This window comes from Cervus elaphus, chromosome 14, assembly GCF_910594005.1.
Source record: "Cervus elaphus chromosome 14, mCerEla1.1, whole genome shotgun sequence".
NCBI lineage: Eukaryota > Metazoa > Chordata > Mammalia > Artiodactyla > Cervidae > Cervus > Cervus elaphus.
The window spans coordinates 9,835,552-9,860,755 of NC_057828.1; the positions used below are offsets into that span (position 1 = coordinate 9,835,552).

A 25,204-nucleotide genomic window follows, 5' to 3' on the forward strand; every position below is an offset into this window, starting at 1 on the left:
TTTTCAGAAGTAAATGCTGTAAGAAAGAGAGGTCAGGGGTCTACAGTTTTGAAGAGGCCTGTCAGAAAGTCAAGGGTGGGGAAACTTTAAGGCCATCTTGGTCATCCAACTCCAAAGGCCTGTAGTTGTAACTCAAAAAGAATTTATCTGAGACCACACTATTAGTTTCTTCCTAAATGTGAAAGTTTTTTTTTTTTTTTCCTGATTATTACATGCATTTTGGAATAAGTGAAATCTTAGAGTAGAATGCAAATAATCGTTGAGCACTCAGTAATTTCCCTGTATGACCCTTTCAGACAGCATGAAAAAAGAGCTGAAAAAAATGTTTGGGATTTCAGGGAAAGAAAAATAATTTTCCTCTAATATTCTACCTTCTGTGACTGAGAAGAACCTGTGATGAAAGACAGCTTAACATGAGCAAAACAAACAAATTTAATAGCATGTGTACCTCCTGTAGGAAAACTGAGTAAACCCACCCCTGAACCCCCAAATGTCCAAGTCACCACCTCAAATATTATCTTCAGGTAAAGACAAAAGAAAGGGGTTGGTAGAAGGAAGGCTAATTCTGGGTAGTTATCCAGAAAAGTACAATAAGCTTATTATGCAGATTTAAGTCTGATGCCTTCTCTACTGATCAAGTTTCTTGTGATTTGTAGTCCTCCTTCTTGGTACAAAGAGAAAGATATCCTTACAAATGGAGATTTCCCTCTTGAATATAAATTTCCCTTACAAAAGGATGAATTGTACTCTGATTTCAGAACTCCTCCTGTGTCTGCTTTTTCTCCAAAATAAGTGGCTCAAAATAATCCTTATGCTAAAAAGGCATATTTTGGGTAGCATATTCTGCTACTGTTCACAATTTAATTTTTTTTTTTTTTTAAGTTTGCCTTGTTTTAAGCAGATTCATTTGGGACAGTAAAACACTTTAGTACTTTATCATTCTACTATTTCATTCCCTAGTTATATTCTTTAAAGGGTTTTTTCAATTTTATTTTGCTTTTTATTCAATCCAAAATTTAACCTGTTTTCAAAAAGATCTTACCAATTCATAAAATCATAGAATTCTAAGCTATGACTATTAAAATTGCTAAGACTCCTGCGGGTCACTAGTATGATTTGTATTTCAGTCTGAGTAGAAATACCTTTTGGCAAATTCTTGACAAATTCTTCACTGGACTTCAGTTATGTAGTTCTAAGAGAGCCTGTTCTTTTTGTGAATCACATTCATTATTATTCATTTGACATTTGTCAATGATGTTTATGAAATTTTGAGACATATGGACATAACTTTGTTTAAAAAGGATAAATAGATGAGGGAGACTCAAGAGGATTACAGTCTCTAGTTGATTTTGGTGTTAAGGGGTGTGTGCTGAGTCGTTTGGTTGTGTCCGACTATTTGCAGTCCTGTGGTCTGTAGTCCACCAGGCTCCCCTGGGGATTCTCCAGGCAAGAATACCCTAAGTGGTTTGCCACTTCCTACCCCAGGGGATTTTTCTGACCCTGGGATTGAACCTGCATATGCAGGCAAATTCTTTACCACTAGCACCACCTGTGAAGTCCCCAGAACTTGGGAGAGGACTTACATAATGAAAAGTTTTCATTTAAGGGATATAGGGCTTTGGCTAAATGACTGGAACACATACCAACAAGCACTAGAAAACCATACAGGATTTCAGCTCTGAGAAGAACAGTTCCAAATAGATTATATCTCTCTAAGGAAAGAGAAAGAAAGCATTTGAATTGACTCCAGTTGCCTCGTTGCTCAGTCCCCAGGTTTCCAGGAACATTCTCAGAACATTATATCTAGAAATTCTGACAGGCAGTCAGGTTTTTGCCAGTACATGTCTGTGAGATATAGTATACTCTCAGAAATCCAGAGTAGGATTGCAGTTCCTGAGAGATCATTGTCAAGATCAGTTCAGTTCAGTCGCTCTTTCTTTTCTGACTCTTTGCAACCCCATGAATCACAGCATGCCAGGACTCCCTGTCCATCACCAACTCCCGGAGTTTACTCAAACTTGTGTCTATCGAGTCAGTGATGCCATCCAGCCATCTCATCCTCTGTCATCCCCTTCTCCTCCCGCCCCCAATCCCTCCCAGCATTAGGGTCTTTTCCAATGAGTCAACTCTTCACATGAGGTGGCCAAAGTACTGGAGTTTCAGCTTCAGCATCAGTCCTTCCAATGAACACCCAGGACTGATTTCCTTTAGGATGGAATGGTTGGATCTCCTTGCAGTCCAAGGGACTCTCAAGAGTCTTCTCCAACACCACAGTTCAAAAGCATCAGTTCTTCGGTGCTCAGCTTTCTTCACAGTCCAACTCTCACATCCATACATGACCACTGGAAAACGATAGCCTTGGCTGGGCAGACCTTTGTTGGCAAAGTAATGTCTCTGCTTTTTAATACGCTATCTAGATTGGTCATAACTTTCCTTCCAAGGAGTAAGTGTCTTTTAATTTCATGGCTTCAATCACCATCTGCAGTGATTTTGGAGCCCCAAAAAATAAAGTCTGACACTGTTTCCGCATCTATTTGCCATGAAGTGATAGGACCAGATGCCATGATCTTAGTTTTCTGAATGTTGAGCTTTAAGCCAATTTCTTCACTCTCCTCTTTCACTTTCATCAAGAGGCTTTTTAGTTCCTCTTCACTTTCTGCCATAAGGGTGATGTCATCTGCATATCTGAGGTTATTGATATTTCTTCTGGCAATCTTGATTTCAGCTTGTGCTTCTTCCAGCCCAGCGTTTCTCATGATGTACTCTACATGTAATTTAAATAAGCAGGGTGACAATATATAGCCTTGATGTACTCCTTTTCCTATTTGGAACCAGTCTGATGTTCCATGTTCAGATCTAACTGTTGCTTCCTGATCTGCCTATAGGTTCCTCAAGAGGCAGGTCAGGTGGTCTGGTACGCCCATCTCTTTCAGAATTTTCCAGTTTATTGTGAGCCACACAGTCAAATGCTTTGGCATAGTCAATAAATCACAAATAGATGTTTTTCTGGAACTCTCTTGCTTTTGCGATGATCCAGTGGATGTTGGCAATTTGATCTCTTGTTCCTCTGCCTTTTCTAAAACCAGTTTGAACATCTGGAAGTTCAGGGGAGTACAAATAATCTTAAAACTGGAATCCAGGATAATGTCTTGGTCCATCAAAAAACAAAATACAACCCAGCACACTTGAAGATTTAATTGGCTTTGATAGGTCATTCATGAATGGGAAAACATCCATCTAGCAACTAGAAGGGAGCTCTAATGAGTGATAGAAAAAATGAAGGATTTCATAGAAAGGAGAGTGGATCCAGAAAGTCATTAGCAAAGGAAAGAGAGGAATATTTTGAGCCAGGAGCAAGGATCTTACCTTGCAGATGACCTCTTCTTCCTGTGGGGGTAGGAGCAGGGTCTAAGAGACATCTTACCTCGTTGCTGCTGACCAGGAAATTACAAACTGTTTGATTAAGATTACACTTCTGGTAAAGGTCATAAGTGCTGTCTGGTTTGGTATTAAATCTAAGGTTGGTGTGATGGGCTTTAGCACATCATCAAGTGATACTGTTGCAGGAAGGGGGACCCCTTCCAGGGCCCGAAACTGGGCTCTTGTCTAACACTCGGAAATGAATTGTCCGAGGAGACACATGCTGACAAAGCAAGAGATTTTATTGGGAAAGGGCACCCGGGTGGAGAGCAGTAGGTAAGGGAACCCAGGAGAACTGCTCTGCCGCGTGTCTCGCAGTCTTGGGTTTTATGGTGATGGGATTAGTTTCCGGGTGGTCTTTGGCCAATCATTCTAATTCACAGTCTTTCCTGGTGGCGCACGCATCGCTCAGCCAAGATGGATGCTAGCAAGAGGGATTCTGGGAAGTGGACGGACAGGTAGTGTCTCCTCTCGATCTTTCCCGAACTCTTCCGGCTGGTGGTGGCCTATTAGTTCCGTATTCCTTATCAGGCTCTCCTGTCATAAAACAACTCATGCAAATGGTTACTATGGTGCCTGGCCAGGGTGGGCGGTTTCAATCAGTGTGCTTCCCCTAACAATACCATCTTGAGCCTGTGGTTTTCTTCGTAAATGGGCCCCACACATAATGTAAAACTTTTCTGTTTAAAAATGGCAGGAAGATAAGATTATACTAACAGTCCTCTGAGTTTTGATACCAAGGTCCAGAATGCTAAGCTGAGACTCCTTTAATAAATCTTTCCAAAGGAAATGGCAACCCATTCCAGCATCCTTGCCTGGAAAATCTCATGGACAGAGGAGCCTGGTGGGCTGCAGTTCATGAGGTCGCAAAGAGTTGGCACGACTGAGCGACTAACACTAACTAATGCAGATTATTTTTGAAGACTGAGTTATTGCTGAGCCTATAGGTATTTGATTAAAACACAGTGGCTTGATCATTTGCTTTCTAGTAAGGTGTTAGTCTAAAAGGGCAGCAACATATTTTAAAGTTATTGTATCTTATGGGTTTTGGTTATATGTTTTGTTTTCCACTGTTTTACTTTAGAGGGCTTCACTGGTGCCTCGGTGGTAAAGAGTCTTCTTGCCAGTGTAGAAGACATGGGTTTTCTCCTTGGGTCAGAAAGAGCCCCTGAAGAAGAAAATGGCAGCCCACTCCAGTATTCTTGCCTGGAAAATCCGTTGGACAGAGGAGCCTGATGGGCTCCTGTCCATGGAGTTGCAAAAGAGTGACATGACTTAGCAACTAAAAACACCACCATTTTATTGAAGAACATTCTGAATTACTTTTGTATGTATAATAAGTATATATCAAATTTGAACCCTGCTTCTCTTAAGGTATCAGTTACAAGTAACTTCAATGAAATTTTGTAGTTTCCTTGTTGTTTAGTTGCTCAGTTGTATTTGACTCTTTTGAGAGCCTATGGAATGTAGCCCGACAGGCTTCTCTGTCCATGGGATTTCCCAGGCAAGAATACTGGAGTGGGTTGCCATTTCCTTAATTCAGTCATAAAGTCAAACGAACTAATGGTAGATAATATATATTATAGATACTTTGTATTGTAATTGAATTTCATCTTTTACGATATAGAAACCTATATATGTAGTCCAATCTTACAGTTTATAAGACAACCTAATTGTGAACAAGATGGGCCATTTTACTCAGGTGCTTTTAAGTTTAGTCTAATGCAGTCTTTACTGTGTTTCCATGCATTTGTAATTCTAAATGCAAGAATTACTTTTAGCAATAATTTTTTATAAACTAACACATTCTAGTGTTTCTAGGAAAGATTTGTTCTCCAGTTTGCTGCAAAACTTTTTACTCTCTTGTAAAATGTTTTGTCTTTGTTCAGTTGCCGATAAATATTTATTTACAAATATTAAGTTTCATGACTTGCCTTTGTGTCATCTTAAATAATGTCCAATAGATAAATTAGCAAAATATACTTAAAATAGTTTTTAAAAAAAAGTCTATCATTTTCTAAGTGCTACAAATGTATTTTCCTATATTTTATTATTGGAAAAGTCCTTTGTATCACCTTTTTGAAGGCTTTTTCTCTATACATAGAATTCTGGTTTCACAGTATGTTTTGTTTCCTCCTCATTCTACACTTCAGGTTGTTATTTCACTGTGACCTGATTTCCATAACTTAGGTGAGAATCCTTGGTCTTATGGCTGTTTTTCTTTGGCTGCTTTCAAGATAGTATCTGTATCTTTGGTTTTCAACAGTTTGACTGCAGTTTCGCTTAGGTGTGGTTATCATTTTGTTTACATAGTTTGGGATTTGCTGAATTCCTTAAATTCGTAACTTTGTATCTCATAAAACTGAGACGTTTCTGACAATTATTTCTTTAGATAATTTTCTGCTCTAATTTATCTTTTATTCCTTCCCTGGGAATCCAATTACATGACTTAAGATGTTTCCACATTTGTTCCCAAAGTCCCTGAGCTGTTCCTTTCCTGTTTCTTTTTTCTTTGTTTTTCAAATTAGATGCGTTCTACTGATCTGTGGTCATGTTCACTGACTCTTTCCTCCATCATTTTCATCTGTTTCATAATCCATCCAGTGAATATTCTTCAGATACTTTAGTTTTCCAGCTAACTTTTGAAATATTTTCTATTCCTCTACTGATTTTCTTCTCTAATTATTAGAAGCACTATTTTCCTTCACCTCAGTGATTACAGGAGCTGCTTTAATCTTTGATCATTTTTACATTGATCATGTATATACTAGCACCTCTTGGGTACTGTTTGTTTGTTTCCCATGAAAATAGGTCACATTTTTCTGCCACTTCACATACTCAGTGATTTTGCATTGTATTCTGTTTATCATGCTTTGGGGTGAAGCCTTGGATTCTCTTGTACTCCTCCAACAATATTGATATTCTTCTTCTAGCAAGAAGTTAATTTGATTCAACTCAAAAGGCAAACTCCAGCACCCTTGCTGTTGGCAGTGATTCAAATCTTAGTTCAGATTGCCTTTATTCTGCCCCATGCATACGCAGTTCAGGGGTCAGCCAATGTGTTAATTTATACACACAATTTTTAGTTTCTTTTCTCTGTCTCTTCTGGGATTTCCCAGTCGGCCAGAGCAATGTTTAACCAAATAACTTGCCACGCTATGACCTGGTCCAGTTGATTCATGAAATTAACTGCCACACCATTTTCAGCTCATTGTTACCTTTTGGAAGGCACACATTTCTCACTTAAAGAATTCTGGTGTTCTATTCATTAACTTTCATGTGATTTAAAGTTACAAACCATTGATAACAGTTTATTCTTTCTGCACAAATAGTCCCTCAAATCTACTTGTATTTTTAATCTTCTATTTCCCTAATAGAACTGTCAAATAAAACTTGCTGTGATGATGAAAATCCTCTGTATTCTATATCTCCACTATTCTAATATACCTCTGAATTTGCTGTACGTTACTTTGAATTTTTGACATGTAGCTAATGTGATAAAAGAATTTAATTATTAATTTTAATTAATTTTACTAAGTTTTAAGTTTAAAGAGCCACATGTGGCTAGTGGCTATTACGCAGTCAGTGCTACATGTGCATGTCCTCTTTGAAAACAATATATATTCAGGTCTTCTGTCCCTTTTTCATTCAGCTTGTTTGGTTTTTGATGTTGGATTGTATGGACTGTTTATAAGTTTTGGATATCAATCTTCCTGGTCATATAATTTGCAAATACTTTCCCCCATTCTGTAGGTTATCTTTTCATTTTGCCAATGGTTTCCTTTGCTGTGCAAAAGCTTTTTAAGTTTAGGTCCCATTGTTTATTTTTCCTTTTATTTCATTCACTTTAGGATCCAAAAAAATTACTACAATTTATTGCTAAAGAGTGTTCTGCCTATGTTTTCCTTTAAGAATGTTATGGTTGTTGGTCTTCCATTTAGGTCTTAATCCATTTTGAGCTTATTTTTGCATTTGGTGGTAGAGAATATTCCAATTTCATTCTTTTAAATATAACTATCCAGTTTTCCCAGCACCACTTATTGAATAGACTGTCTTTTATCCTTTGTATATTTTTTTCCCCTTTGCTGTTGATTAATTGACCATATGTATGTGGGTTTATTTCTTGGATCTCTGTTCTGTTCCGTTGATCTATGAGTTTGTTTTTGTGCCTGTACTGTGCTGGTTTGATTGCTCTAGCTTTGTAGTTTAATCTGAAGACAGAGAGTTTGATTCCTCCAGTTCTGTTTTTCTTTCTCAAGATAGTCTTGAATATTTGGGGTCATTTGTGTTCCATGCAAATTTTAAAGTTTTTTATTCTAGCTTTGTTAAACATGCCATTGGTATTTTGATAGGGAGTGCACTGAATCTATAGATTGCCTTGGGGATTACAGTCATTTTAACTATTTTAATTCTTCAATCTGAAAAACCAATATATCTTTTCATCTGTATGATCGTCACTTTCTTTCATCAGCATCACGTAGTTTTCAGAGCACAAGTCTTTTGCCTCCTTAGGTAGGTTTATTCCTAAATATTTTATTCCTTTTGATGTGATGGTAAATGAGATTATTTCCTTAATTTGTTTTTCTGATATTTTGTTATTAGTGTACAGAAAAGCAACAGATTTCTGTATGTTAATTTCGTATCCTGAAACGTTATTAGATTCATTGATGAGCTAGAGTCATTTTCTGGTGGCATCTTTAGGATTTTCTATGTAGAGTATCAGGTTATTTGCAAACAGTAAGTTTTGCCACTTTATTTCCAATTTGGTTTCTTTTATTTTGTTTTCTTGTCTTATTTCTTTGGCTAGAGAGCATGCAGATAGCCAACAGCAGCATGCAAAGATATTCAATAACACTGATCATCAGGGAAATGCAAATCAAAATCACAATATCACCCACACCTGTCAGAATGGCTATTATCAAAAAGAATATAAATGATAATTGTTGGTGAGGATGTGAAAAAAAAAAATGGAATCCTTGTACATTGTTGGTGGGAATGTAAATTGGTGCAGCCACTGTCAAAAACAGTATGTAAGTTTCTCAAAAAACTGAAAATAGAACTACCTTATGACCTAGCAGTTCCACTCCTGGGTATATATCTGGAAGAAACAAAAACACTAATTGAAGATTACACATGCATCCCACTGTTCATAGGAGCATTATTTACAATTGTTAGGATATAGAGTACCCAAGTGTCTATCAACAAATGAAAAGATAAAGAAGATGTGGTATATATATATATATATATATACACATACACACACACACAATGAAAAGATGAAAATTTGTCATAAAAAGAATGAAAATTTACCTTTTGCAACAACATAGATGGACTTGGAGGGTATTGTACTCAGTAAAATAAGTCAAACAAAGACAAATACTTTATGATATCATTATATATGGAATCTAAATAATACAACAAGCTAATGAATTTAAGAAAAAAAGAGAATAATATTTATCAAGAATAAGGTAGGGTTACCAGTAGGGAGAAGCAGTGAAGGAGGGGCAATATCAGGTTAGGGTTAAGAGGTACAAGCCATTAGGTATAAAATAAGCTACAAGGATATATGTACAACACAGGCAATATAGTCAATGTCTCATAATAACTATAGATGAGATATAACCTTTAAAAATTGTGACTCACTGTATTTTACACTTGTAGCTTATGTAATGTTGTATATCAACTATACTTCAGTGAAAAAGTAAATAAATAAAATGTAGCTAACATTAGTGAATTTTTTTAATCCTTTTGTATCTGAGGGTTCTGTATCCTTGGATTCAACTAAATTTGGATCAAAATATTTGAAAAAGAAATTCCAGAAATTTTCAAAAAGCAAAACTTGAATTTACTGGCTGGTAGCAACTATTAACATTGTATTTACATTGTACTAAATATTATAAGTAATCTAGAGATGATTCAGAGTATTTGGGAGAGGTGCATAGGTTATATGCAAATTGTTGTTGTTCAGTGACTAAGTTGTGTCTGACTCTTTGTGACCCCACGAACTGCAGCATGTCAGTTCTTCCCTGTCCTTCACTATCTCCCAGAGTGTTCTCAAACTCATGTCCATTGAGTTAGTGATGCTATCTAACCAACTCATCCTCAGCTGTCCTCAATATTCCCAGCAGGGTCTTTTGCAATGAGTCAGCTCTTCGTATCAGGCAATCAGAGTATTGGAGCTTCAGCATCAGTCCTTCCACTGAGTATTCAGGGGTGATTTCCTTTAGGAAATCCTGTACCATTTTACATGAAGATCTTGAGCATCCTCATATTTTGTTATGCATAGAGAGTCCTGGAAACCGAAGGACAGTTGTAATTTGCTTTGATTTATTCAATTAAATCAAGCTGATTTATTCAATTAAATCAGTTATGGGGTGATACTATATGTAAGATTTCATGGTAAGCATGATATTCACTTCCTTTCTCAATCTTAACATTTCTTTCTTCTTTTTTGTTTTAACTTTTCTGTTACTTTTTTGATATCTGAAAGTTATTGATTTCTCCCAATACACACAAAATCAAAATTCCTTTATCTTTACTGCCATATAAAAAGTAAACTAATGTGTTCTCACAAATGGTCTCTTCAGTCATTGCCCTTTTACCATCTATGTTAAAATTATTTTACGTCCATCTTTTTCCCATGGAAACTGTTATCACAAACTCAATTTTGCCACATTTCTGAAGGTTTCTACCCCTTAATTATTTTCTGGGCAAATTATTTTTATGCTTGTCAAAGGCTTTCCTCTTAATCTCTGCTAATTTCTAAGTGTTGACAATTAGTACTAATTGGATTATGTATTGTTGATCTCTTTTATAGAAATAGGGCTTCTCTCGTAACTCGGTAAAGAATCCGCCTGCAATGCAGGAGACTCAGTTTTGATTCCTGGGTCTGGAAGATCCCCTGGAGAAGGAAATTGCAACCCACTTCAGTATTCTTGCCTAGAAAATCCCATAGACAGGGGAACCTGTTGGGCTACAATTCATGGGATCGCAAGAATCAGACACGACTTAGTGACTAAACCACCACCATAAAAATAGCAAGTTATCTTATCTTAAATAGTAAGAAATCTCAATGAATGTTTTCATATGCTTAATTTTAAACTGTAGATGTGACCATTTCACACACTGATTGACAAATTTTACTTAATATTATAACACTTTTAGTTCATCTCATGATATTTTGGGTTTTATCATTTCAGGATCACCAAACAATTTTAAGAGCATGGGCTGTAAAAGATTTTGCTCCAAATTGCCCTTTGTATGTCCAGATCTTAAAGCCTGAAAATAAATTTCATATCAAATTTGCTGGTAAGTTTGACCTCAAATGAGATCCTTTAAATTTCCTCAAATTCTTATTGTCATTGTAAGAGTTATGTTTCTGAAGTTAGTGGTAATTTATTATATCCATGTTTCTGTAGAACAGAAGGATTTATTTTTTATCATCTATTTGTTTTAAGAGAATTAATTTACTTTAAAATGTGAATCTTTGTGGTAAGTCGTTACTTTTTAATATAACTTGGTGATTTTGGTAACTGAACTTGCTGAACATCCTAGTAAGCTTAATTAGATTATCTCTGATAGTTGAGTATGAAATATAGACACAAGTTTCAAATGTTATATATAAATATGTAGATAGATAATACTTTGCTATAGGTTATTTTATATATATATAAACTTAACATAGAATAAAATAATATAATATATTCAGGTAACTTAAATAGATTTAATTTGAGGGTAGATATTGAAAACAATTAAAGAAAATATACATGCGAATTTTTCATACAAGTGCTGCTTTTAAAATAATTATCCACATGAGATTCTGCTTTAAACTATTAGAAAATTGAACAATAAAATGGTGCTGCATCTTTTCTTAAGTGCTTCTGGAGGAACTAATTTTTTTTCAAATATAAGAACCCTTTTTTTAAAAATAAAACTTCACCTTAATGGTCTGAAACTTCAAAAGTCTTTAAAAAGTAAATAATTTTAAGTAAGTATTTGCAAAATGTATTTCCTTTGGAAGATGTGTTCACACATCTTATATTAGTATATGATATTTAAATGAAATTTTATAAGTACTGGGCTTCCTTGGTGGCTCAGATGGTAAAGAATCTGCCTGCAATGCAGGAGATCCAGATTTGATCCCTGGATCAGGAAGATCCCCCTGGAGAAGGGAATGGTTGTCCACTCCACTATTCTTGCCATGAGAAGTCCATGGATCATGGAGCTTGGCTGTCCACAGTCCATAGGATCGCAAAGAGTCAGACATGACTGAGTGACTAACACTTATAAACACTAAAAAGTTTTAAAGTAATGAGAAGAGTACCATGAAATTATTGCTATTTAATTTGTTCTGAGTCATCTTCTAGTCTTCCTACTAATGACATCATTTTTTTCTAAAGGAGTATCGGAAATAAAGCAATGACTCTCAACTTTGGTGGCATTTTAGAATCTGTTTTAAAGAATATTTTTAAAGAACTCATCAGAGATTCTGAGCATGTAAATGATTTTAGATGGTGCCAGGCCTTCTTTAAACCTGTTTCCTAAATCAAAAATTAAAAACAACAGGGGGTGGGCCCACACTGAAGCTGAAGTGTCCTGGTCTCCCATCTGGTTTCCAGGGGTGTGCAGGGCAAACAGACAAGATGGGGAGGCCTGAGCAGGGAAGACGAGGAAGATGAAGAGGTCTGCTGGAGGACAAGGGTGCACCCCGGACCTCTTGCCAGAGTAGCTCCGGTGGTGGGAGCCAGACAGTTGGCCCAGCTGAGAGGGAGGAATACCAGGCAGAGGACGGCAGAGGAGGAGGTGCTCATAGCTGGGAACAGAACAGTGATTTGGAACTTCAGACATCACACTTCTTACCTTGTGATGGAAAGTGTGTAAATTAAATGTCAGGAGGAAACCAGGCTGTAGAAATTTAATCCAGTCAGTGTACCTCCAACCCTACAGCTGAATTCCTCCTTGTCAGAGATCAAGCCCTGAGCCTTTGGAGTGGGAGCACTAGCTCCAGCACCCTACACTACTAGGGAACCGACCCTCGGGAGTATCAAATACTGAGAGCTCACACAAAGGAAACCACTTGAATACAATCCCAGTATCACCCCACCACCAGTAGCACTCTGTGCAGGATGCCTCATCCAAACAGCAAACAAGACAAAAATACAAACCCAATCATCAGCAGACAGGATGTCCACCTCACTCAGCCCTGCCCATCAGAGGAAAAACAAACAAACAAAAACGCTCAGCACAAATCTCACCCTATGCAAAACTTACACAAAACACTGGGACCAACCTTAGGAGGTCAGAAACCAAAAGGAAGAAAGAATTCGACCTTGAAGCCTGGGGCAAAGGAGACCTCAAACACAATATGCCTAAAAATAATAATAATAGTAATAATAATGAAAAAGCAAAGAAATACTACACAAATGAAGGAACAAACTAGAAACACAGAAGTCCAAATAAATGAAGAAGAAACAGGCAAACTACCTGAAAAAGAATTCAGAATGATGATAGTAAAGATGATCAAAACCTTGAAAACAGAATGGAGAAAATGCAAGAATCAATTAACAAAGACCTAGAAGAATTAAAGAATAAACATGTAGAGACAAACAACACAATTACTGAAATTAAAAATACTCTAAAAGGTATCAATAGCAGAATATCTGAAGCAGAAGAATGAATCAGTGAGCTGGAAGATATAATGGTGGAATTAACTTCTGAAGAGCAGAATAAAGTTAAAAAAAAAAAAAAAGAACTGAGCAAAGTCTCAGAGACTTCTGGGACAATATCAAACACACCAATATTTGAATTATAGGGGTCCCAGAAGAAGAAGAGAAAAGAAAGGGTATGAGAAAATTTTTGAAGAGATTATAGTTGAAAAGTTCCCCAACATGGAAAAGGAAATAGTCAATCAAGTAAGTACAAGAGTTGCAAAGAGTCCCATACAGGATAAACCCAAGGAGAAACATGCCAAGACACATACTAATCAAACTGAGAAAGACTAAGCACAAATAAAGAATATTAAAAGCATCAAGGGAGAAGCAACAAGTAACATACAAGGGAAATCCCATATGCTTAACAGCTGATCTTTCAGCAGAAAATCTGCAGGCCGAAGGAAATGGCAGGATATATTTACAGTACTGAAAGTGAAAAATCTACAACCAAGATTACTGTACCTGGCAAGGATTTAAGTCAAAATTGGTGGAGAAATAAAAAGCTTTACAGACAAACAAAAGTTAAGAGAATTCAGTACCACCAAACCAGGTTTACACAAATGTTAAAGGGACTTTGTACAGGTCAAGAAATATAAGAGTAGAAAAAGATCTACAAAATCAACCCCAAATGATTAAGAAAATGGCAATGGGAACATATATATCAATAATTACTTTAAATGTAAATGGATTAAATGCTCCAACCAAAAGACACAGTCTGGCTGAATGGATACAAAAGCAAGTCCCATATATGTGCTGTCTACAAGAAACCCACTTCAGATCTCAAGACACACATAGACTGAAAGTTAGAGAATGGAAAAATATATTCCTTGCAAGTGGGAAACAAAAGAAAGCTGGAGTAGCAATCCTCATATCAGAAAAAATAAACCTTAAAATAAAGAAGATTACAAGAGAAAGGGAAGAACACTACATAACAATGAAGGGATCAACCCAAGAGGAAGACATAACAATTGTAAATATCTATGCACCCAACATAGGAGCACCTCAATACATAAGACAAACTAACAGACATAAAAGGAGAAATTGACAGTAACACAGTATTAGTAGGAGACTTTAACACGCCACTCACACCAGTGGACAGATCATCAAAACAGAAAATTAATAAGGAAACACAAGTCTTAAAAGATACATTAGATGAAATGGATCTCATTGATGTCTTCAGTATCTTCAATCCAAATGCAGAACAATACATCTTCTTCTCAAGTGCACATGGAACATTCTTCAGGATAGACCACATCTTGGGTCACAAATCAAACCTCAGTAAATTTAAGAAAATTGAGATTGTATCAAGCATCTTCTCTGACCACAATGCTATGAGACTAGACATCATTTACAAGGAAGAAAGAAAGAAAGAAAAAAAAAAAAACTGTAAGAAACACAAACACATGGGGAGTAAACAACACATTTCTAAATAACCAATAGGTTACTGAAAAAATCAAACAGTAAATGAAAAAATTTCTAGAAACAAATGACAATGAAAATACAACAACTCAAAACCTATGGGATGCAGCAAAAGCAGTTCTAAGAAGGAAGTTTATAGCAATACAGTCCTACCTCATGAAACAAGAAAAACATATTGAATAGGCACCTAAAACTACTGCAAAAAGAACAACAACTCCCCCCCCCCCCAAAAAAAACAACAAAATTAGTAGAAGGAGAGAAATCATAAATATCTGAGCAGAAATAAATGAAAAAAGAAATGAAGGAAACAATAGTAAAGATTAATAAAACTAAAGCCTGGTTCTTAGAGAAGATAAGCAAAATTGGCAAATGTTTAGCCAGACTCATCAAGAAAAAAAGGGAGAAGAACGAAATCAACAAAATTAAAAATTAAAAAGGAGAGGTTACAACAGACAATTCAGAAATACAAAGGATTATAAGAACCTATTATGAACAAGTATATGGCAATAAAGCGGATAACCTGGAAGAAATGGAGAGATTTTTAGTAAAGTTCAATCTTTCAAGACTGAACCAGGAAAAAATAGAAATTATGAACAACTCAATTACAAGCACTGAAATTGAAACTTTGATCAAAAATCTCCCCAAAAACAAAAGCCCAGGACCAGATGGCTTCACAGGAGAATTCTATCAAACATTTAGAGAAGAATTAAGCCCTTTCCTTCTAAAACTCTTTCAAAAAATTACAGAGGAAGGAACACTTCCAGACTGATTCTACAAGATCGCCATCACCCTGATACCAAAACAACACAAAAAAAGAAAACTACAGACCAATATCACTGATGAACATAGATGCAAAAATCCTCAACCATATTTTGGCAAACAGAATTTAGCAACACATCAAAAAGCTCAAACACCATGATCAATTTGGGTTTATTCCAGGGGTGCAAGGATTCTTCAATATAAACAAATCAATCAAATGTGATATGCCATATTAACAAACTGAAAGGTAAAAACCATATGATAATCTCAATAGATGCAGAAAAAGCCTTTGACAAAATTCAGCACCCATTTATGATTAAAACTCTTCAAAAAATGGGCATAGAAGGAACCCACCTCAACATAGTAAAGGCCATATATGACAAGCCTACAGCAAACATTATTCTCAATAGTGAAAAACTAAAAACATTTCCCCTAAGATCAAGAACAAGACAAGTGTGTCCACTTTCACCACTATTATTCAACATAGTTTTGGAAGTCTTAGCTACAGCAATCATAGAAGAAAAAGAAATAAAAAGAATCAAGATAGGAAAAGAAGAAATAATGCTCTCACTGTTTGCAGATGACATGATACTGTACATAAAAAACCCTAAAACTAACCAGTGAATTTAGCAAAGCTTCAGGGTACAAAATCAATACACAAAAATCACTTGCATTTCTATATAAGAATGAAAAATCAGAAAGAGAAATTAAGGAATCAATCCCACTCACCATTGCAAGAAGAAGAATTAAATATCCAGGAATAAACTTACCTACGGAGACAAAAGAACTGTACACAGAAAATTATAAAACACTAATGAAAGAAATCAAAGGTGGCATCAACAGATGGAGAGATATTCCATGTTGCTGGGTAGGAAGAATCAATATTGTGAAAATGACTATACTACCAAATGCAATCTGCAGATTCAATGTGATCCCTGTCAAATTACCAATGGCATTTTCACAGAAGTAGAACAAAAAGTTTCACATTGATATGGAAACACAAAAGATCCCTAATAGCCAAAGCAGTCTTGAGAAAGAAGAATGGAGCTGGAGGAATCAAGCTTCCTGATTTCAAATTATACTACAAAGCTACAGTCATCAAGACAGTATGTTACTGGCAAAAAAACAGAATGATATACCTATGGAAGAAGCAAGAAAGCCCAGAAATAAACCCATACACCTATGGTGCCATATTTTTTACAAAGGAGGCAAGAATATACAATAGGGCAAAGACAGCCTCTTCAATAAATGATGCTGGGAAAACTGGACAGCTCCATGTAAAAGACTGAAATTAGAACACTTCCTAACACCATACACAAAGATGAACTCAAAATAGATTAAAGACCTAAATGTAAAACCAGAAACTATAAAACTCTTAGAGGAAAACATAGGCAGAATATTCTATGACATAAATCAAAGCAAGATCCTCTATGACCCATTTCCTAGAGTAATGGAAATAAAAACAAAAGTAAACAAGTGGGACCTGGTTAAACTTAAAAGCTTTTGCACAGCAAAGGAAACTATAAGCAAGGTGAAAAGACATCCCTCAGAATGGCAGAAAATAATAGCAAATGAAACAACAGAGGATTAATTTCTAAAATATACAAGCAGCTCATACAACTGAATACCAGGAAAACAAAGAACCCAGTCAAAAAGTGGGGAAAAGACCTAAATAAACATTTCTCCAAAGAAGGCATACAGATGGATAACAAACACGTGAAAAGATGCTCAACATCGCTCATCATTAGAGAAATGCAAATCATACATACAATGAGGTATCACCTCACACTAGTCAGAATGGCCATCATCAAAAATTCTACAAGCAATAAATGCTGGAGAGGGTGTGAAGAAAAGGGAATGCTCTTCTCTGTTTGTGGGAATGTAAATTGATACAGCCACTGTGGAAGACAGTATAGAGATTCCTTACAAACTAGGAATAAAACCACCATATGACCCAGCAATCCCACTCCTAGGCATATACCCTGAGGAAACCAAAATTGAAAAAGACACATGTATCACATTATTCAGTGCAGGACTATTTACAATAGCTAGAACATGGAAGCAACCTAGATGTCCATCAACAGATGAATGGATAAAGAAGTAGTGGTACATATACACAATGGAATACTACTCAGCCATAAAAAGGAGCACATTTGAGTCAGTTTTAATAAGCCTTTATACAGAGTGAAGTAAGACATAGAAAGATAAATATTGTATTCTAACGCATATATATATATATGTATATATATATATATAAAATCTAGAAAAATGGTACTGAAGAGTTTATTTACAGGGCAGCAAAAAAAACAAAGGAATTGCTCCAGATCCTGGGCCTAAAATCGACCCTCATTGCTGATCGTTCCACACCTATCAACCCCTTCAACATAGCCTTTGGTTTGCAGGGGCTCAGATCTGAGGCATGGCCTCTAGCCAAGAAGGCTGCCGGGGGACCCAGCACCCAAGAGGGCTTGCTTCCCATCTGCCCCACTGCCCCTCTAACTCTGGGAAATAGCCAGTTTGTGCCTTAGCTCTGTACTACACTGACAAATAAAACTGACACTTTGGGGAAAAAAGAAAAAAGAAAATAATACCTCCTTTGTAGACTTTTTAATAAAATGGAAAAACACATGTGAAGTATTACAGCTAGTGCCAGTAACATGTGTTATTAACATTCAGGAAATGCCAATTATTTATCTAAAAAGCCTTATGTAATTAAGCTGCCTTATTTTTATTATTATTTAGGAAAAGGAGTATTTTTGCAAAGTTTTCATACCTAATAATGACTTGATATGATAAAATTTTAGGAAGGTAGCAGTGGATACAGAACTAATGCAGGTTCCTAAAATATGAAATTAAATTTGAGTGCCACCATGTACACTTTAGCTCAGCAGATTCGTAGTTTGGCTCCTATATTTTTCTTCTGTTAAGTGGCCATAATAATATTATGTCTTTTTGTTGGTTAAAATTAGCAGTAATGATGAAATAAGTGGTATCTGAGACATATTATGTGTTCAATAAATGGATATTGAATGTGGATCTTAAAACAACATGTAGTTTGAAAAGACAAGTTGTTCTTTTGAATATACTATAACTGAAATTCAGAGCAGATTTTAGTTTTTCTCTTTAGCAAGCCATTGATGTGCTCATAAACAGACCAAGCTCACTATCAAAATAGCCTATTTTTACAAACAAAAAATTACAAAGACTTTGAATTTTGAAAAAATTCTTATTTTGCTGTTATTTAAATAAATCCATTGAAATGAATGGACTGTTTCAAAATTCTATGCCAATAGTGTATCACAGTATTTCTCACTTATGGCGTCTGCTGAAATTCCTTTTAATAATATCTTCATTCTTTTATGTAGTGAGCTTACACTGTCTTGGAGGCACTCTTTTTATATTATGAAAAGATAAAAGCACCCTGATTTCATTAAAATGCCATAAAAAGCAGTTTGAGTTGATATATGAGACTCTCAAACCACATATAATATGTTTTATATTTCAGCATGAGGTTAAAGCCGTTATGGACTTAACCTTTCAAAAGGCATTGCATCAAACTGTCATTGAGTTGGTGGTGTAAATTGTTAAAATAATGGCCTCCAGTGGGCCATGCCCCCTGTGTCTGTGGCCCATCATGATTCCACATTTCACCTTCTTCCACAAGGAGGCACAGTGTACTTCCCCACCCTTTGAATATGGGCTGTCTGGTCACTTGCTTTGACCAATCCACTGTGACAAAAGCTGTTAATATATTGTGTGACTTTAGAAACAAAGGCCATCCAGCCTCTGCTTGCCTTTCGTTGGAACATGGCCCAGAGACTCTATGTGAAGAATCTGATTCATTCTTTCCAAGGATGAAACATCCCTTGGAAAGTGAGAATTATTCATCCCAGGCACCCCACCTCACTGGTTCCTAACTCACCCATCAACCACTCATTCTCTTTGAAGTTATTTTGCTGTTATCTCAATAAATCCATTGAAATGAATGGATTGTTTTAAAATTCTATCCCAATACTTTATCTCAATGTTTCTCATTTTTGGCATCTGTTGATGCTCCCAACTCACCTATCAGCCAATCCACAGAAATCAAGCTGACCCACAGAATTTCGAGAAATGAAATGTTTAAGTCAATAAGTTTTGGAGTCATTTGTTATATAGCAATAGATAATGAATACTGTTTGTAATAATAATCATTTTAACCTTAAAACATGTTTACTTGTTATTGATTATATTTTGTCCTTGTAGTTTCATAAGTATTAAATGGCATGATTCTAATTATCACAAGATATAAAGCATATTTTTTTAAAGCATATTTTTATTTCCACTTATTTAATTACCTTCAATTCCCTTAAATTGTGGAACTCATACCCTGACAATCACTGATGTATTTTTCAGAAGTAAACCCATGTTTTTAAAATGTGAAAGACAGAAACTTCAAAATTCAACTTATATGCATAGAAACTATTAGAAAGCAAAAACAATTTAGTAACCTAGCAGCTAGTACTTTACACAGATATATCAATTGTGTAATTTGTGGATCACTCTCCCCTGAACAAAATGATTCTGGGTATTCATTATATTAGGGAACTGTTACACTATATTTAAATGAGTTATTATATGAATTATTGTAGCATTAATTATAAATGCAATTAGCATCTACACTTTGATCAGATTCACAGAAGAAAATTCCATATGGACATGATTTCAGCAATAGGAAATATATGCTGTTACTCATATCAACAAGGGATGAAGTTAAATAGTGAGCCTAGAGTTAGAAAGAACAAAATCTTACCCAGAATAAGAGTTACAATAAAAGATTTCTGAATATAAGCCCAAGTACAAATTATAATGAGAGTCAAGTAGAATAAAAATATTCTTCACAGATAATTTGTTTAATCACCATAAATTTCCAAGAAGAAAATAAATTCAAACTGGTTTAAGGAGAAAATCCTTCAGCAGTTTGTCCCTTTTTATAATAAATTTGTCAAAGTGAAAAGATAAATATTGCAAATTCTGGAATGAGACTGACTTCAGTCAATTTTTTCTTCTACTGTATAAGGACTGTATGATGTCAGATTTCTTAACCTCCCAAGCTAGAGTTTTTCAATATGTACAGTGAGGGTAATAAGAGAAACTATATCTTAGGGCTGTTATGACTAAAAAAAAAAATACTCCAAAAACATCAGCCATTGGTAATTAGTATTTATCAAATTGATGATTATCATAAATCTTGAGTACCAATGTCTCATTCTCTTAACAATTCTGTATTGTTATTGTGTCCAGGAAAACTAAGGGTTTTCCATGAAGCTTTACAAAGAGTTTATTCAGTTCAGTTCAGTTTATTTCAGTGGCTCCATCGTGTCCAACTCTCTGCAGCCTCATGGACTGCCTCCCTGTCCATCACCAACTCCCAGAGTTTACTCAGACTCCTGTCCATTGAGTCAGTGATGCCATCCAATCATCTCATCCTCTGTCATCCCCTTCTCCTCCCACCTTCAATCCTTCCCAGCATCAGGGTCTTTTCAAATGAGTCAGTTCTTTGCATCAGGTGGCCAAAATATTTAGCATCCATCGTTCCAGTGAATAATCAGGACTGATTTTCTTTAGGATGGACTGCTTGCATCTCCTCGCAGTCCAGTCCAAGGGACTCTCAAGAGCCTTCTCCAACACCACAGTTCAAGAGCATCAATTCTTCAGCATCCAGCTTTCTTTATAGTCCAACTCTCACATCCATACATGCTGCTGCTGCTGCTAAATCGTGTCAGTCGTGTCCAACTCTATGTGACCCCATAGACGGCAGCCCACCAGGCTCCTCTGTCCCTGGGATTCTCCAGGCAAGAATACTGGAGTAGATTGCCATTGCCTTCTCCCATCCATACATGACTACTGGAAAACCATAGCTTTGACTAGATGGACCTTTGTTGGCAAAGTAATGTCTCTGCTTTTTAATATGTTGTCTAGGTTGGTCATAACTTTTCTTCCAAGGAGCAAACATCTTTTAATTTCATGGTTGCAGTCACCATCTTCAGTGATTTTAGAGCCCCAAATAATAAAGTATCTCACTGTTTCCCTTGCTTCCCCATCTATTTACCATGAAGTGATGGGACCAGACAGTTTTCTGAATGTTGAGCTTTAAGCCAACTTTTTCACTCTCCTCTTTCACTTTCATCAAGAGGCTCTTTAATTATTCTTCACTTTCTGCCGTAAGGGTGGTGTCATCTGCATATCTGAGGTTATTGATATTTCTCCTGGCAATCTTGATTCTACTGTGTGCTTTATCCAGCCCAGCGTTTCTCATGATGTACTCTGCATGTAAGTTAAACAAGCAGGGTGACAATATACAGCCTTGATGTGCTCCTTTCCCGATTTGGAACCAGTCTGTTGTTCCATGTCCAGTTCTAACTGTTGCTTCCTGACCTGCATACAGGTTTCTCAGAAGGCAGATCAGGTAGTCTGGTATTCCCATCTCTTTCAGAATTTTCCACAGTTTGTTGTGATCCACACAGTCAAAGACTTTGGCATAGTCAATAAAGCAGAAGTAGATGTTTTTCTGGAACTCTTGCTTTTTCAATGATCCAACGGATGTTGGCAATTTAATCTCTGGTTCCTCTGCCTTTTCTAAATCCAGCTTGAACATCTGGAAGTTCACGGTTCAGGTACTGGCTTGGGGAATTTTGAACGTTAGTTTGCTAGTGTGTGAGATGAGTGCAAGCGTGCCATCGTTTGAGCATTCTTTGGCATTGCCTTTATTTGGGATTGGAATGAAAGCTGACCTTTTCCAGTCACATCATTTTCAGTTTTCACATATTTTCCAGAAAATGGAAAAAGAAAAGTATGTCCTTAACTCATTTTACAGGATTATACAAACTTGAATCATAACTTATTAAGCATATTATGGGAAATGATAATTAGAGAAAAATTTTATTGATTAACATAGTTGAAAAATTATAGAAAATATATTAGCAAGTCAAAGTAGTATATTAAAAAATAATATATTGTCACCAGGTTGAAATTATTCTAGAAATAGACCATCATTTTAAAGGAGAAATATGCTGATTCATGTCAATGTATGACAAAACCCACTGAAAAAATAAATAAATAAAAATTAAAAAAAAAAATAAAGGAGAAATAATCTTATGGCTTCAGTGGATACAAAAGAAAATAAGCAAAAAAAAAAAAAAAAAGCATTTGAGAGAGAATTAAATATCCAGTCAAGATTTTTTAAAAAGAAAATTTAAAAAATGTTAAGAAGCTACAAGTAGGAATTTCTTAACATATGGCAACTTATCTATAAAATAACCTAGAGGCAAACAAACATTTAATGATCATATATTGAGAGTCCTTCTTTAAAATTAGGTACAAACAAGGGTGCATCCCAAAAGCACATGTACTCCGTATTGTCCTGGAAATCCTGATGAGTGCAGTCAGGCTATGAAAATAAATAGAAGGAATAAGCATTGGAAAAAGAGAAATGAAATCACACTATTTACATAAGATTCTCTACAAGAAAATTCAAAAAAAATTTTTTTTTCCTAGAATGCCTTTTCATTAGGGAGCTCATCCATTTATGATTTCCAAAATTGAACTGGTAGTTCCCCTCTGAATATCCACTATGAGCTCCTGTCTTGTTCCACTAACTAAATAGTCAGTATCTCCTATTAGGTTTCTCATAACTATCTCAAAATTAAGATATCTAGAGTCTGTTTCTCCACATTCTTCCCAGCAGCATATACTTAGAACACAAGCCACAAATCCATGCAAAATCCACTCTTCTATTCTTTGTATCCAGTCCATCAGGTGCTGGAAGGTTACGCTTCCTGAATATCTCAGACTTATCCACTGACACAACCCTTGTCCATTCCATTATCACGTTTTACTTAGGATGTGTTAAAACTCTCCTTTTCCACTTCTTCCTGAGCATTTACAAATTGTATCTCTAAGCTTATTGCTGCTCTCATATTCCTATCGTGTTTGCTATAACGATTGTCATTTGTGTGTTGTAGTAGGCAGCAGCATCTTCACCCCTCTGATGTCAGCCTAAAGTCAATTGTTTCCTCCTTTCAGTATATTGATGACAGCATTCTATTACAACATCATTATTTTTAAAACGACTCTAGTGGATTTTTTTTGTCAACCTCTGTAGATGAAAAATTGAGTGGTAATATAGCTTTGGTTATGTTAAATCTTTTTTCCTGTGAGAAATAATTTTATCAATGCACTTCTTTTTTAGAAGTAGCAATTGGTACTGAAATATAGGAAGAGGTAATGGCAGTGTTCCCTAGCTATGACTAATAGAAATATGTGGTTTCAGAACATCTTGTCTTCTCTGTGAGCCTCTTGTGGGACTAGCAATTCCAGTAAAGCCTCTCCAAGGTCAAATATCTGATCTGAAATTACCTGGAAAAAAGATTATGCCTCCACATTGTTAAGCCCTTCGTAAACTGCATCTCCCTAGTGACAAAATTGTCATGAAAAAGGCAAAACGTTATAGTGATTCAGGTATCAGATGTGTTTCTGTAGCCCATGTTTTAATCAGAATATATATATATGTATATATATCTTTTTCTTCACTGTACATTCCAAAACTCATTTAAACACACACACACACACACACAAAATAAAATAAACAGACAAGAAAAAAAATGTACTTTACTAGGAAAAGAACCATTTAACTAAAAAGCCTTGAATGAACTTAAAGAATGAACTATACTCTTCAGTTTTTCAGTTGAATCTAAACTCATTGCTACTTGTCTCCTGGTCAGATGAAACTACTCAGAAAATCAGTGTGAGAAGAACCCCTATTACATGCCTAAACTAATTGCTAGATTTATGTTCCCACTCAAGACCCTCCTGCAAATAAAGTGCTACGTCATCTGTGACCATTCAATTCCTTTTTCTTTATCAACTAATTTCTCCCAACTACTGGGTTCTCTGGAAATTTCCCACTTCATTTAACAAATACAAGAAGGCATAAAAATCAGGTTGATAAATTTTACTCTCAAGTAGGAGTCAAGAATGTAAACATGTTTGTACATAAATTTGTAAGAGAGAGGAATATAAAACTCAATTTGTAAATGATTAGTGGATTTTCTATGAATTTTATTTTCCATGTTTTGATGCTGATATTCTCTAAGAAGCAGATTCGAATTTAAGTTCATGAGTGAAAGGAAGAATCAGAGTGTAGTAGTAAAGAGTTGAGTGAATAAAGTACTTTCTCCTTTGCCGCTGAAGCACGCCTAGAAGAATGATTCATGATACTGGGGCTGTAGGAGTTAGCTCTGGGGTATTAAAAAAAAAAAAAGATTTTAATTGCAAAAAAAGTTAAAATAGGCAAAAAGAAAATTGTTTTTAACAGTGTTATTGATGATACTTTATAAACATATTTTTCTTATTGTAGATAATCATGAATAGCTACCATTATAAAACCAATATGTTTAAAATCACACACACACACACATCTTGTGGAAATGATTTTACTAAAAATTTAGCCACTATCAATTTTCTTACTGAAGCACCAGATACTCCAGTGCCTCAATTTCTTCTTCCCAAAAGGAAAATGGAAAAAAAAATATTTCCAAGCAATATAAATATTGGAAATTATCTTAGCTGTTTCTAAATAACATATGTATGTGCAAAGCTTGGCTTTTACCAAATGGTGAGGTGTGAGATTTTCATGCTGAATAATTTCTTCATTTCCCATACACACCCACATAAACACCATGTTAAACTTTATTCTTACAGCCTACTTAAGAACATAATGCTTTGAATTCTTAAGTCTCAAAAGATGAATTACCAAAACTTTGAAAATTCTTCATTTTTAGATGGAAATGATTTTTCTGATTTTTTATCTTACTGTGAAGATTGTCAGAAACCACCTAACATAAGGCCATGATCAA

At 35.6% G+C, this 25,204-nt stretch overlaps 1 protein-coding gene across 4 annotated transcripts in view; it reads left to right on the forward strand.

The window, feature by feature from the left end:
* Positions 1-25,204, forward strand: part of KCNT2 (potassium sodium-activated channel subfamily T member 2) — a 429,544-nt gene that overhangs the window by 231,542 nt on the left and 172,798 nt on the right. For all 4 annotated transcript variants that reach the window (XM_043924233.1, XM_043924236.1, XM_043924234.1 and 1 more), the window contains exon 13: positions 10,620-10,728. In XM_043924233.1, coding sequence (XP_043780168.1) covers positions 10,620-10,728 — 109 coding nt within the window. The remainder of the gene's footprint in view (positions 1-10,619; positions 10,729-25,204) is intronic.